The 16,313-nt window shown below is 43.2% G+C and overlaps 1 protein-coding gene across 1 annotated transcript; it reads left to right on the top strand.

The window, feature by feature from the left end:
• The first annotated feature begins 7,780 nt into the window (after positions 1-7,780).
• Positions 7,781-9,351, top strand: LOC127622789 (zinc finger BED domain-containing protein 5-like). Its single transcript, XM_052096876.1, has 2 exons — positions 7,781-8,852; positions 9,020-9,351. The coding sequence occupies exons 1-2, from the start codon at positions 7,781-7,783 to the stop codon at positions 9,349-9,351; spliced, it is 1,404 nt and encodes a 467-aa protein (XP_051952836.1).
• The last annotated feature ends 6,962 nt before the right edge of the window (positions 9,352-16,313 follow it).

The raw sequence follows: 16,313 nt of genomic DNA, 5'->3' as shown, positions 1-16,313 counted from the left end.
TAGCAGCGCAGCCTCGTAGTGAAGCTTTTTGTAAAGGGAACTTGCTTATTAGGACATATTTAAAATGTCAATACTCTGAATCCTGTCTGGCAAGTCTAGAAACAGTCCCACTAGTAAAATATGTACATGTTTATATAAAATAGCATGTCAACTAATGAAAACTACATGATTTACTCGTCCGAAATTGTATCCTCAGCTGGATCAAGTCTCTCCTCAAAATTCAAACATTCATTGGAATCCTGCTCTTCTTCTGAGGAAAATTTTAACTCTTCCTTAATATCCAGGAGTTTCATCGCCTGTGTATCGTTACAAACGCGCAGTAAAATGAATTAATTGTTTACATCAAACCTCTGAACACTGTCGGGGGTGTGCACCATTTCCCTTGATCATCTCAGCTGGTGGGTGTGATCACATTACCTATAATGAGCTGAGCCTGTAAAAAATACATAGCGCTTTGTTTCATACAGATTACATTGCAGGAGAATATTTGTTTTAAATTTGAATTGTTTTATTTAAAAGTAGAAATATTAAGCTTTCTTTAGACATATGTTTCATGTTTGTATGATAAGTATTCGCAGAGTTTCAGTTAATTTTTGTGACATGTTTCAGATATATGCTCGTGAACACAGACTGCTGAAAGCTCACCCTTTTTATTTTCTTTATTTGACAAAAGCACAAGGTTTTGTTGTTATTGTGAGTGTACACAAATAAAAGTAGACCATTTATAGTCTCTAATGATGTCTTAAACTTATCTGTATGCCCCAAAATGACGGAGTATTTGAAGTTGTTTCAGCTATGACGAAGAAAATATCCAGCAGGACGCGCAGCGGATCCGTCGACCCCAGAGAGTTAAGCTCCTTTCTAAATGTTATCTCACAATATTGCTAATGTTAGAAATTATTTAAAAATAAAAAGGCAACATAAATCAGATTAAGGAGAACATAATGAAATGTTGATTGTTGAAATTATTTTACTCATATAATAACAATTGTAAAAATAATAAAGCAACTATACAACACTGCAACAATCCTACATAGAGAAAATAGTCAAATGAATGCAGACAACATGTTAGAAACAGTACAGTAAACTAGGATTAGCCTCTCTGTTACAGTTGGTATGATCAAGATACGAGCATGTGGGGCAGAGAAACTGCTGCCCTCTCAAACATCACAGCACCAATCATTTTCCCAATGGAAATCTTTGGTCAAAAATAGTAGTGCAACGAGCCCACATTGAGATGCAAAGGTACCAAATGTAACTTTAGTGTTCACCAGCAGTCTTACAGATTGCAAACATTGCAACCACTATTGATAAACTTGTGCGTAACAGCATGTTGTTTCTATTGAAAATTCACACAAACAGGCCATCAAACAAGTTGGTCCTGACAAGCTAAACATAACATTTTTATTTAAAATCAAAAGACAAGGGCAGGAGATAAGACATTGTATTTATTGTATGATGAAAAATCGTATGTCTAAAACCCTTGGCTCTCAATATTTCCCATATATAGCCTACTTTTTTGTTCTTATTTTGCAAGGGGATAGGGGGGATGCATACAGTAGCGTGTATACATTTGGCATGTTATCTCAGAATGTTAACTTGTCACTTTGTTTTACATTTTGTTAAGTTTGAATTTTTCACTCAAAAGATACAGGCCAATTAGTAATTTGTATTTATTATAGGGCCAACAAGAATCAGATGTTTTCACTTTTTGTGTATATCCTCAGAATGACCCCATACATAAGTATTTCTAATTTGGTGATAATATCTCAATCTGTTCAAAAGTTATAACCATTTTAATAAATGTGGCCACATCCACTACGTTTTGGCACACCGTTTGATGATGAAAATTAAAAAATTCCTTTGATAACATTTACATTGGGATTCAATGGTTTGGTTCCGATTTGGCTAACGGCCTACAACTAGTTTGAGAATGTTTTTTAAATAATCTCAAGTATTGAATGATTGTTTTATTTCAAACCAATGGTACTTGAGGCAAAAATTATTCAGAATGAGGAGATCTACAGTGTGGTATGAATAAATAGTTTCTTTGTGAAAAATAGGGGTGTATACAACAATTAACATGCATGTAAAACACCATCCTGGTGGCCAGTTTCTTTCCAATTTTGCGCAAACCGGTGTGCAAATTTTTTTTTGTGACATCACCATGAGCCCATACATACATTAACCAAATTTGGTGATAATATCTCAACCCGTTCAAAACATAACCATTTTAGTAAAATGGACACGCCAACTACGAATCATTCTGCACTGGTTTGGTTCTGATCGGGCAAACGGCCAAGGGCAATTTAATTTAGATTTTTTTTTAAACAATCCAAAATAGCAGGAAAGCGAATTTTGTTTCTAGCCCTTACGGTTCAAGACTTATGGCCCAAATTTTTTGTTTGTTTTGTTTGCAATAGCGCCAACTAGTCTCTGAAGGATGTGTCTGTTTGCCTGAGTAGTGGGGGGATTTGGAACCATCCTGCCAAGTTTGGAATCTCTACGAATTTGGTCTCTGACGCCCAGACACTTTTAGGGCAGAAACTTTTTTTTTATAATAATGCGAATAATAATAAGAAAATAGGAACAAATACAATAGGGTTCCTGCACCTTTGGTGCTTGGACATGTTGTAGAAATTTTGATACTCATTGAACAGTAATAGTCATTGCAAGGGAATGCCTCTGTGTCTGAGGGATGCAGAGGGGGAGGATCTGCTTTTGTTGAGAAACCTTGGGATAAAAGAGTATAAAATACAAGTCAGCCCTCCCCTCTTGGTCCCACTCATGGCACTGATTAACTCCTGTGTAATGACCGGGTCCTTCTTGCAAGAATAAAATATTTTAAAAGACTGTTTGAGTCAGAGTGTCTCTTACGCAGTGATAATGGTTGGTTAATAATTTTTTGCCACAACAATTTGGTGTCAGAATAGTGGGATTCCTTGGAAGTGCCTTCTGGACCTGATTGCGGACAGTGTTTGGCCACCTGGACTGAGAAGTTCCAGCTCTACCTCGTAAGCTTAAGAGAGAGGGGCCGACCGCACCAGGGCCAGGAGAAACTCCACTGGAATCAAATGAAAACAAACCCGTGGCAACCCAAATATCTCTGGTAAGGGACGACTAAATTATTTTCTTTTGGTATAAAAGTGAGTGAACCATATTGGCTGAGACTGTTTTTTGTGTGGTCCGAGTGCAAGAAGTTCTCGACCAGAAACTGAGACCTATGTTCTGTGGAGCGAGTGCAAGTTCTCGACCAGAAACTGAGACCTACGACAGGTCAAGAAGTTTTCTAAATAGAGACTGAGTTTTCGCATAAATTGAGTAGGTCAAGAGGTTTTCTAACAGAGACTGAGTTCTCGCAAAAATTGAGTAGGTCAAGAGATTTTCTAACAGAGACCGAGTTCTCGCAAAAATTGTTTGATTAGGTTAGCTGAAATACTGAGCGCTGGAACGTCCTCCAGAGAAAGATTTTGAGCAAACCGTAATTAACAACCCTTAACTGATCTTGGGTTAAGAAATCAGATCTGTTGGAGACGTCCGACAGATTATAAGACGTGCGTCGAACGATAAATCCACAGGGAAACAGAAACAGCCAGTATGGGGAAATCTCAAAGCAAGCTTGCCAAATTTGATACACCGGTTTTCTGTCAAATGAGGGGAAAAAACTATAGGAGAATCAGTGGAACAGGGCAGCGGGGCACAAAAAAGTTGTTGTGGCTGCGTTCAGCATGTGTGTAAAGAATGTGAACAGACAGTGTGCGGTTGCCTTAAGGAAGCAGATAGAAGAGAACAAAAGCAAATGCAGAAAGAATTAGCATGTAGGGTTTAAAATGTGGAATGTAAAAATAAAATGTGTGACCAGAACACCAGAACATTTTTATTTATTTCTTTTTTTGAAAAGTATGTTTGTGTTTTCCCACATGCAACTGTAGGGCTCACAAATTTTTATGTTTATTAATTATTCATTAATAATTAAATTAAATAATAGAATTTAATTTGTTAAATTCTATCCTCGGGGCACCACTCTTTGACAAGAGAAAAATGATAGTAAGTGACTGATCAAGTCTACCCTGTAGATTGAGTATTTTGATTGAGAATCAAAATAATCAAAAGGGGAAGAAGTTAGTCAAATGGTTGCCATATGAACCCAACAGTAATCTGGTTACAGTCGGCTTCCAACAACAACAATTTAACAATACTGAAGTAATGTAGGAGTTCTTGACATGGCAGAGGCTGGCTTCAACACAATATTCAAACAAGCAAACCAGGAATACTTATTATAATATAATAAGATTTATTATAATCAAACAGTAATGAACACTGCCAATACTAAATGAATGTAACACAAAAACATAAGGTGGAAATCCTAACTAAATGGTGGAGCTATATGCTAGTGTATGTGTGTGTGTGTGTCTCGAGTCGGTAACCAAGACACAAAATGGCGTACTAAACTCCTCGTGAGGAACTAGTGAAAATGGAGGGCTAGGCCGGAAAGGGTGGAGCCAACGATTACGTGAAGGTGTAGGGAAAGCAAGATGGCTGGATCAGATCCAGCACAACAGAGCTAATACCACGTGCGGTGGTAATGAGCAGACACACAAAGGAACTGAACGAAACAGGCGGGAGAATTTGAAAAACACCAGCCTGATTCATACATAAACCGCGGTGCTGCTCGCTCCTTGAATTTCAGTGTGTGAGAGAGCGAGAGAGAGAGAGAACGAACAAACAGGGGTTCATGCAATTTTACAGAGACACGCTGGTAACAGCGCGATTGAATCGTTGATTCAGATCACTCAATAAATAAACATTTCTCCAAAAATGACGAGCTCATAACTCCAAACAGCAATCAGCGATCGTAGTTAAATGTACAGTGTAAACAAAACATTAAACGTTCAGCGATCGTAGTTAACATACAAATGAAAACAAAAACATCAAACATTCAGCAATCAAATATATATGATTTAGATTTATAAGAAAAGTCACAGTTTCTAAACTAAATCTGCCCAGATATCAAGCCTTACTTGTGAAATCCTGTGTGATTTCAGCAGGGTTGTCTGTTGGATTCCTGTTGCATTGAGCGGTCAGGAGAAACAATCTGGATACGGTCCTTGGTCTCGCGCTCGTCAGCGAAAAGACGCGTCTCTGTGTTGGTTCTCGGTCCGGTGATCGCGAGCAACGCGAGAGGTAGTCAACGTTGTGGGAAAACGATTGAGAAGGGAAGCTGGTCGCCTTTTCCGTTTCCTAATACATTCACTGTTGTTTAACAGTGAAGATGAAATGAACCGGTTGTACACTACACGACTGGAACAAAGCTAAGTTACTCTTACTCTACCGTGGCCAAATGGTGAGGTTTAGAAAAACGTGGTCTTTCTTTGTCCAGAAGGAGGGATTCCTTGGTGTAGATATGTCTCTTTAGAGCGCAGCGAATCTGTAGGTGTTAACAGTCAAGCTGGATGCAGAGAGAGAGCGTCTTAAATGTGCGCGCTGGTTTTGTTAAGAGGATGACGTCATCGGCCGCTTTTGACCAATGACGTCTGAGATTGAGTCCATGGGCGGGACTTCCGTCCGGTTGCGATGCATTCTGGGAAATGGAGTTCAAAGTCTCACCTTTGATCATAGAACAAAGGGCTATGCTGTCTCTGCTGCCATTTTCAGTGGGGCAAGGCCCTACACAAGGACAATTGCGCCGGTGCCACCAGCATACAATCATCACTATCCCGTTGCAGAGCTGAAAGCCCTGAAACTGAACCCTGACCTCGACTGCTCTCCGCCCAGAAGACAAGCACCACAAGCGCCCGACTCTGACAGTGAAGGAGACCTGAATTAACTTTTTTCTGAGACCTGAGATCTCACAAGCAGTGAAAGCAAGTTACATTGAATGGAGCGGGCGATTGACCTCCACCCTGGCACATGCTGTACATGCAGAGGAACAGCTGCTGACAAAGAAAGACAAAGTCAAGGCGAAGGGAGAGAGGGATCTTCAGCTGGCGACTACGGTCTAATGTCAGTACATCGAAACCACAGCAGAAGTGGACCGACAGAAAGAAGAAAGTCTACAGAAACCAGCGGAAGTGGAATTGTGGCTTGTGTGAGACTGTCAGGAGAAGAAAAAGGCAGACTGAGGAGGATAGGAGAGCAGCGAAGTTGGGGGCCGGACACAGGGTGATCGGCAGCTGCTACAGAACAGGGAAGTGAAAAATTTTTTTTACCCTCGCACACATAAACTGATTACATACTGCTCTCTGCAATGAAGACAATGCTTGCAAATCTTTCAGTGTGACTGATGAAGATTTATGTGATAATGTTTCGGATGAATGTTTGAGAATGTACAAAGTTCAGGGTTTTTACAAATGCCTAGATATCAAATGTTAGATAATGGGACATTAATAAACTTTTTGGTAGATTCTGGGGCTGGCCATACTACGATAAGACTATGTGACTTGCCATGTGTCCCAGAATTGACAGGTTCAGTGCATAAAGAGCACTTTGGCCTAGGGCCATTTGATTTCTGAAAAATTCACAGTGCCCTTAGAGCAGCGGTTCTCAAAGTGTGGGGCGCGCCCCACTGGTGGGGAATAGAGACGTGACAGGTGGGGCGCGCCAAACGGGGGAAAATTTTCCTTTTTATGCATTTCTGTCTTTATTCGTTCATGGCGAGTCCGCATCGTCAACTTCATCTTTGCAGTGACACATAAAACACCAGTTTATTAATAAACAATTAAATGTCTCCTTGCTATTTTTGTTTCACATTCATAATCATTACTTTTGCCGGTTCTTTGTGGCAAGCTTTATGCGTGCGGTCGTGCGCTTGAGTGTGGCTATATAACGCTCAGTATCCTGTATAGCCTACTTAAGTTATTAAATCAATATAAAGGGGCGATTTGTCCACTAATGGCTTAAATGAACAACTACTAGTCGACTAGAAAAAAACTTTAGTTGGAGGCAGCCCTTATTTCACATATTTTTGAACCAGCAGGCCATTCTGGGTTGAGCGCGCGACCCTGAGCGGAATGAGCGAGCAGAGCGGAATATTCAGAAATGCGCGCTCCGCTCACATGCTCTGATCGGAACAAAGGAATATTAGAAAAATGAATCATTAGTTTATCTTATAGCTACACTGCCCATAATTTTAATCCAATTTCAAACACAGTATGTTATGTCTATTTAAAAAATATATATATTTCACGTTTTTAAGTACAAAATGATGTTAGTCCACAGCCCCCCACCAGGGGGTGCTGATGCTATTACGAGGGTGGCTGAAGCAACCGCAGCACACTCCTTCCCGCGCTACTGTGAGTATCAGGCTAGTGTGGGCAATAACGCAATAATACAACATGGATAAATTTGTGACACGGACCTCAAAAGTTGTCGAGCCAGAGCCAGCAGAGAGACACAAACCAGACGGGCCTAATCAACCAAAAAGCCAACCAAAAAGAAAATATGATGAAGGGTATCTTGCTTTTGGATTCACGGCAGCGGTGGTGGGGGCTGAGGAGAGACCGATGTGTGTTCTGTTCTTAAACCGCTAGCAGCGGACAGTATGAGACCCAACAAATTAAGACGACATCTAGAGACCACACACCCCAGTCAAGTCAATAAGCCACTTGATTTCTTTCAAAGAAAACTGGCAGAATACCGTCAACAGGAGACTTGCATGGTAAAAGCTGCATCAGTAAACAGAAAAGCACAGAAGGCTTCATATCTAGTGGCATACAGAATTGCACAATGCAAAAAACTACACACAATTGCAGAGCAGCTCATACTTCCCACTGTTCTAGACATGGTGACAATTATGCTTGACGAGACAAGCGCAGCAAAATTAAAAGCTGTCCCCCTGTCAAACGACACAGTTGCGAGACGTATATGCAACATTGCAAGAGATCTTGAGGAACAACTTATAGAAAAATTAAAAGACAGTCGTTTTGCATTACAAGTGGACGAAGCTACTGACAGCAATAAAGACTGCTTGTTCATCTCGTACGTCCGCTTTGTGAATGGCGAGTCACTATGCGAGGATTTGCTGTTTTGCAAATACATAAAAAATAGAGCCACGTCTGATGAGCTGTTTAAGATCATGGACAGTTACCTCAAAGAACATGGCCTTAAATGGGAAAACTGTGTGGGCTTTTGCTCTGATGGCGCGCAGACCATAGCAGGGTCAAGAAACGGGCTGCAGGCACTAATAAAGAGGGTTGCGCCAGATGCGCACTGGACGCACTGCATCATTCACAGGGAAGCGCTCGCGTCAAGGCAGCTCAGCCCTGAACTAAATGAAGTTTTGACAGAAGTTATTAGCGTTGTCAATTTTATCAAAACCCGACCCCTGAAAGCGCGACTGTTCTCCGCACTTTGTGAGGAAATGGGAGCTGATCACACATCTGTGCTGTTTCACAGTGAAGCAAGGTGGCTCTCCCGGGGCAAAGTGCTGTCACGCGTCTTTGAGCTCAGGACAGAGATCCGGATGTTCTTGGAGGAGGAGCGCATGTATGAGGCTGCAAGCAAGATCAGTGATGAACAATTTCTGTTTAAACTGGCCTACCTCAGCGATGTGTTTGGCAAGCTGAATGAATTAAATCTTCAGCTTCAAGGCAAAGACAAGCACCTACCTCACCTGGCAGACAAAATTACTGCATTCACCCGAAAGCTTGAGGTATGGGGCAGGCGCCTCGATCAGCAAAACATAGATGTCTTTGAAAACCTGAGTGAAGTTGCTGAAACCACTGATTCTGGAGCCACCACAGTGATCCCATGTATTAAACAGCATATCTCTTCCCTGAGAGAATTGTTTCAAAAATACTTCCCGAACAACAGTGATCAGTATGCCTGGGTTATGGATCCATTCAATGCAGCAGGTTGGTATTTTAACATTTTATTGAATATTATACTCATGTTATACATGCATTTTATTTATGTTGTATGCTACTTACTAACTGGAATGGATTGTTGTCAAACAGATTTCTTTGTGTTTATTATGCAATGACAAATAAAGTAAGCCTATTTATTTATATTCTGTCTGCAGCACCTGCTGATTTTCGGTCTGCTGAGGAGGACCAGTTTATTGAGATGACATCTGACTCCACCCTGAGGCTCAGGTTTAAAGCTCAGACTCCTAGTGAATTCTGGTTTGGAGTGGAGAGGGAGTATCCACTCATCGGGCAGAGAGCTGTGTGCATTCTTCTTCCCTTTGCCACATCATATCTCTGTGAGATGGGCTTTTCAGCTGTTGCTTCACTGAAAACTAAGTACAGATCTCAACTGAACATTGAGCATGACTTGAGAGTGGCAGTATCAAGCCTGCAACCCTGCTTTGAGAAACTGTGCAATGCAAAACAAGCTCATTGCAGCCACTAATGCAGGGAAAATGAATTCTTTAAATACTTTCTTGCCAAATGGATTTCTCTTTTTTTCTTTTTTTTAACAGATTGCAAAGTAGCACTTGTATTTCTTTTCTAATTTTTTTTTATCTTGATACAAATGTTGACACAGCTGCACTTTTATTTTCTCTATTTTTGAACTTGCTGTTATTTCATGTAAATAGTTAGTTTGGATTTAGATACAACTTGTTACTGACACTACTTGTTACTTGTTACTACTGTTCAATAAATTGGAACATTTTAAGCTTGTTGCATATTTCATTAGCATTGTGTTGGGGCGATGGGGGCAGATGGGGCTTGAAAATTCCCCCTTGTCCAAAGTGGGAAATGACCGAAAAATTTTGAGAACCACTGCCTTAGAGTATGAGTCAAAGGAGAAGGGGAGAACATTTAAACATGCGTTTTTGTGTTCACCAGCTTGTCTGGTACCTCTAATGGCCAGAGATTTAATGTGTGAATTAAATTTGACCCTTACTTCCTTTGGAATTAGCACTGAGGAAGAACCACAAATATGTTGTTCTAAATTTGAACCACAGTGGGCTTATGAATGGCGTGTGAAAAATGAAAAATTCTGGCAAAAGATCGAACAATGTCATTTAACACAGAAAATATGATGCTTGACCAATTGCATTGCACGTCACATGTCGTAATTGAACGGGGACCACAATATGAACAGGGGTGGTTTAACGGTAGAAAATGAGACTGTGAAATTTGATAAGATTTTCTGGGCAGAAAATGTGTGTGTGCTCTCAGCTTGCCTGACAGAAAAACAAATGCAGTTCTATTTTGATAGCAGGAGAGCTGAGACACACTTTATCAGCGATCAAGGCCAAAGAGCAGCTGTGAGCAGATTTGGGCCCCTTTGTGAGAGAATGCATAAAAGCAACAGATTAGTACAGGAGTGAAACACAGCAGAAGTGTAGGAGCATTTATGTCAAAATGTGATTTTGAGATCGAGGTAAAGAGAACTGTAACTGCTATTGTGGAGAGTGCGGTGGAGAAGCATGGAATGGGAGGGGAGCTACTTCTGTCACAGACATTCACCCTGCTCTGACAGAAGTACCTCCTAGGTTGTGGGCAAAGCACAAGTATGGGGCTAGTGAAAGGGCTAGTGAAAGGATGTGAACCGGTTATAGTCAAACCAAAATCTGATTATAGACCGTGTCAAGTGCAATGCCCCCTAAAAGAGGAGGCATTGCAGGGTCAAGTCAAGTGGTTTTTATTGTCGTTTCAACCATATACAGTTAGTACAGTACACAGCAAAATGAGACAACGTTCCTCCAGGACCATGGTGCTACATAAAAACAACAAAGGACCAACACAGGACCACATGAGACAACACAACGAAATAAAATACCTATATAAAAAAAAAAAAAAAAAAACTACATATACCTATATAAAGTGCACGTACAAACATGTGCAAAAATTACAGGACAGTACAACAAATTACTGACAATGAACAGGACAATAGACAGTGCAGCGCCGACCAGTACTCAGTAGTGCAAAAAGATGACAGTTTCTAAAAATGTAAACATAACATACTATGAGATAATGTTCTATGCACATAGCAGTTATTGAGGTAGCAGACAGTTATAAAGTGACAGTAATTAAAGTGCAACTCCGGACACGTGTGTGTCAAACCAGTCTCTGAGTATTGAGGAGTCTGATGGCTTGGGGGAAGAAGCTGTTACACAGTCTGGCCGTGAGGGCCCGAATGCTTCGGTACCTCTTGCCAGACGGGAGGAGGGTAAAGAGTTTGTGTGAGGGGTGTGTGGGGTCGTCCACAATGCTGGTTGCTTTGTGGATACAGTGTTTTTTGTAAATGTCTTTGATGGAGGGAAGAGAGACCCCAATGATCTTCTCAGCTGTCCTCACTATCCTCTGCAGGGCTTTGCAGTCCGAAGCGGTGCAAGTCCCAAACCAGGCAGTGATGCAGCTGCTCAGGATGCTCTCAATAGTCCCTCTATAGAATGTAGTGAGGATGGGGGTTGGGAGATGTGCTTTCCTCAGCCTTCGAAGAAAGTAGAGACGCTGCTGGGCTTTCTTGGTGATAGAGCTGGTGTTGAGGGACCAGGTGAGGTTCTCCGCCAAGTGAACACCAAGGAATTTGGTGCTTTTGACGATCTCCACAGAGGAGCCGTCGATGTTCAGCGGAGTGTGTTCACCTTGTGCTCTCCTAAAGTCAACAACCATCTCTTTTGTTTTGTCGACATTCAGGGACAGGTTGTTGGCTCTACACCAGTTCGTCAGCCGTTGTTCTTGCTGATGAGACCCACCACGGTCGTGTCATCGGCGAACTTGATGATGTGATTCGAGCTGTGCATTGCTGCACAGTCGTGAGTCAGCAGAGTGAACAGCAGTGGACTGAGCACACAGCCCTGGGGGGGCCCCAGTGCTCAGTGTGGTGGTGGTGGAGATGCTGTTCCCGATCCGGACTGACTGAGGTCTCCCAGTCAGGAAGTCCAGGATCCAGTTGCAGAGGGAGGTGTCCAGGCCCAGCAGGTTCAGCTTTCCAATCAGGTGCTGGGGAATGATTGTGTTGAATGCTGAGCTGAAATCTATGAACAGCATTCGAACGTATGAGTCCTTATTGTCTAGGTGGGTGAGGGCCAGATGGAGGGTTGTGGTGATGGCATCGTCCGTTGAACAGTTTGAACGATACGCAAACTGCAGTGGGTCTAGTGAGGGGGCAGCTGGGTCTTAATCTGCCTCATGACGAGCCTCTCGAAGCACTTCATGATGATGGGTGTAAGTCGCGACGGGACGGTAGTCGTTGAGGCAGGACACTGAAGACTTCTTTGGCATGGGGATGATGGTGGTGGCCTTGAAGCACGTTGGAAAGACGGCGCTGCTCAGAGAGATGTTGAAGATGTCGGTAAGAACATCTGCTAGCTGGTCTGCACATCCTCTGAGCACTCTGCCAGGAATGTTGTCTGGTCCAGCAGCCTTCCGTGGGTTGACTCTACGTAGAGTTTTCCTCACATCTGCCGTGGTAAGACAGAGCACCTGGTCGTTGGGAGGAGGGGTGGACTTCCTCGCCATCACGTCGTTCTGCACTTCAAACCGAGCGTAGAAGTCGTTCAGCGCATCTGGAAGGGAGGCATCTTTGTCACAGGCAACTGATGTTGTCCTGTAGTTGGTGATGGCCTGGATGCCCTGCCACATGCGCCGCGTGTCACCGCTGTCCTGGAAGTGACTGTGGATTCTCTGGGCGTGTGCGCGCTTTGCCTCTCTGATTGCCCGTGACAGTTTGGCCCTAGCTGTTCTTAGGGCTGCCTTATCGCCTGCTCTGAAGGTGGAGTCTCGGGACCTCAGCAGTGTGTGCACCTCCGCAGTCATCCACGGCTTCTGGTTGGAGCGTGTGGTGATGGTCTTGGAGAAAGTGACATCATTAATGCACTTGCTGATGTAGCTGGTCACTGATGCTGTGTATTCCTCCAAGTTGGTAGAATCGCCATATGTTGCAGCCTCCCTGAACATGTGCCAGTCAGTACACTCAAAACAGTCCTGAAGAGCAGAGATGGCTCCTGCTGGCCAGGTTTTCACCTGCTTCTGAAGCGGTTTTGTGCGTCTGACTGGCCGGTCTGTATGCTGGAATTAACATAACAGAGATGTGGTCTGAGTAGCCGAGGTGGGGGCGGGGCTCTGCCCGTGCAGCGCCTGGGATGTTTGTGTAAACAAGATCAGCGCGTTCGAACCTCTCGTTGCAAAGTCCACATACTGATGGAATTTAGGGAGCACGGTCTTGAGATTTGCATGGTTGAAATCTCCGGCGACAATAAACAGTCCGTCGGGGTGAGCGTTCTGCAGTTCAGCTCATAGCCCCATACAGTTCACAGAGCGCTTCCTTAGCGTTAGCGCTGGGGAATGTAAACTCGGTTATGCAAACAGTGGTGAATTCCGTGGTAGATAAAAAGGTCTGCATCTAACAGTCACAAGCTCCAACAGCGATGAACAGTAACTAGAGACTAGCATAGAGTTCTTACACCATTCCGTGTTGATGTAAACACACAAGCCACCACCGCGAGTCTTACCGCAGAGAGCTGTATTTCTGTCGGCAGGAAACGAGGCGAGCCCGTCTAGCTGAATGGCGGCATCCGAACTCTGTTGCTGAGCCACGTCTCCGTGAAAACAAAGACGCAGCAGTCTCTAAACTCACGCTGCGTAGCCTGCTGGAGTCGGATATAGTCCAGTTTATTGTCCAGGGAGCAAACATTTGAGAGCAGGATAGGCGGGAGAGCCGGCCGGCTAGGGTTTGTTTTAGCCTAGCATGGACCCCGCCCTCTTTCCGGCTTCGCTTTCGCACACACGCTTACGACGTCCTCTCCCCCGGCCACCGGCATCAGGCGACGCCGAGGGCTGGAGGCCTGGTCTCCGCAGCAAGCCGAGTACGCGTAGCGCCTCCTGCAGGTCATCATGCAGCTTGGTTTTTGCATGAGTCTTATATTTCAGTAGTGTCTGGCGATGGTAGACACGAACACCGGTTGCTCCGATGTCCATGTGTTGCAAAAGTCGGGCTTTTTTAACAAAAATAGCACCATTGTGGATCCGGAGTGGCCGCTGCGTGCTACCGCGCCGCCATCTTGGATTATGTCCAAGAAGGGTATTATGCCATTCAGGGCATAATTATAACATGTCATGATTCTCCAGTGCACACTCCAATCTTCCCTGTGAAGACAAATCTGTGCATATGATGAAGCAAAATTGCAGTTTGTCAAACAGGAAATAAAGTTTTTGGGACATGTTATCAGACCAAACAGTAAATCCATCTGTGACAAACGTGTACAGGCCATAAAAGATGTGCCAAAACCAATAAGGAAAAACAATTATTGTCATTTTTAGGAATGTGTGCTTATTGTCGTACATTTATTCCTAATTATGCCATTCTTGAACAGCCTTTGCAAGCCCTGATGACAGGGAAAGGGCTGAGGTCATGTGACAAGCTTGTTTGGACAAGCAAAGCCGAAGAGGCATTTGCTAACATTAAAGTGCAAATGGCTCTGGCTCCCACTTTGGGCCTGCCAGATGTAAACAAACCATTTGTTCAGATGGTTAATGAGAAAAATGGGTTTATGACTTCTGTTCTTTTGCAGACTCATGGAGACAGACTGCGACCTGTGGCATATTTTTCAACCAAACTTTATGCAGTAGCAGCAGGGCTACTAAACTATTTGAGGTCTGTGGCAGCTGCTGAACTGGCAGTACTGGCATCCAGGGAATTTGTGGGGTATTCTGATTTAACTTTGATGGTTCCACATGCAGTTTCCATCAAGAACAGAGAATGTCACATTTATCTACAGCCCGATGGCTGAAGTACCACACAATTTTATTGGACATGCCAAACATAACTGTTAAAAGATGCACAACTTTGAATCCTACCACACTTCTCCCGACAGAGGAGGATGGCGAAGGACTTCACTGTTGTCTGTCAGCGCTTCAACAGGTTTGCACACCGCATCCAGATCTATTAGACACGCCATTAGATAATTGTGACAATATCCTCTTTGTGGATGGGTCGGCTTCTAAAGATCCACAAAAAGGAAAGATTAAAGGGTGGTTACGCGATAACCACTGAATTTGAGGTCGTGACATCTGGCAAACTGCCATCAAATTATTCAGCTCAGGCAGCTGATCTGGTTGCGTTAACAGAAGCATGTAAACTTAGGGCAGACAAATGTGTGACAATTTACACAGATTCGCGTTATGCCTTTGGGGTAACACATGATTTTGGTGCTCTATGGAAGCACAGAAAATTTTTGAAGTCAGATGGTCATCCAATATTAAACGTATCTCTTGTGTCTGAGCTTTTGGAGGCCATTCTTTTGCCAGACAAGGTCGCGATTTGCAAGTGCGCAGCGCACACTAACGATAACAGCTCAGTCTCAACAGGAAACGCACGAGCAGACGCGGCAGCGAAGGCCGAGGCAGTGATGGAGACAAAAGAGACTACATGTGCTTTGATATCTGACAATAACCTCAACATTTGTTCTTGTTTACAGAGCATGCAAACTTTTTCCACAGGCAAGGAGAAAATCGGTGGAAGGCAGCTTGCTGTAGCTTTAAGGAGAATGTGTGGATGAGGTGTGATGGCATGCCTTGTTTACCCAAACATTTCTTTCCTCATTATGGAAAGTTGATACATGGGTTAGACCATGTATCAAAAGCAGGGATGGTTGCACAGATGAAAGAATTGTGGTTTACAAAGGGTTTCACGATATTTGCTGAAATGTTTTGCAAAAGATGTGTCATTTGTAACACACATAACGTGGCAAGAGGGATAAAAACACCTATAGTATCTCAACCACCATCAGGGGGGCCTTTTGAGTATCTGATGATGGATTTCATCGAGTTGACCCCTTGTGGGAAACAGAAATACTGCCTGGTGATGGTTGACATGTGGTCCAAATGAGTTGAGGCCTTCCCAACCTCGAAACAAGACTCAGCAGTAGCGAAAGCTCTTTTAATCGAGATTGTTCCGAGATGGGGAATTCCAAGGAAAATCAGCTTGGACAATGGGACACACTTTGTCAATGAAGCAATAAAGCAGGTGGGTCGGTTTTTGGGAACTGACATGAGAACACACTGCAGTTATTGAGAGGGAGAATCAAACAATCAAGAAAAATTTGCTAAGTGCTGTGAGGAAACTGGGCTCACATGGGTTAAAGCACTCCCAATTGTGTTGATGTACACCAGAATGAGAAAAAGAATCAAAACAAATTTAAGTCCATTTGAAATACTCTTTGGTAGACCACCATTCATGGGGATAGAAAGGGGTAGACAAGGGCTGCCATCAACAGATCTGTGTGAGAATGACATGTTGAATTATTGCAAAGAAATGTCTTCTCTGTTGTCCAATGTTTGTGTTCAGGTGAAAAGTTGCATAAGTTCAGGCCTGGCGATTTCGTTGTGATTCATGACCTGATGAGAAAGAGCTGGAAG

Source organism: Xyrauchen texanus, chromosome 29 (genome assembly GCF_025860055.1).
Source record: "Xyrauchen texanus isolate HMW12.3.18 chromosome 29, RBS_HiC_50CHRs, whole genome shotgun sequence".
Lineage (NCBI taxonomy): Eukaryota > Metazoa > Chordata > Actinopteri > Cypriniformes > Catostomidae > Xyrauchen > Xyrauchen texanus.
This window is presented reverse-complemented; position numbering and strand designations above follow the sequence as displayed.

Bases quoted from the DNA above. Each gene is read 5' to 3' on its own strand.
- LOC127622789 (XM_052096876.1), top strand. From the start codon at position 7,781: ATGGTGACAATTATGCTTGACGAGACAAGCGCAGCAAAATTAAAAGCT. The intron at 8,853-9,019 runs GTTGGTATTTTA...TTCTGTCTGCAG, and splicing joins GGATCCATTCAATGCAGCAG to CACCTGCTGATTTTCGGTCT.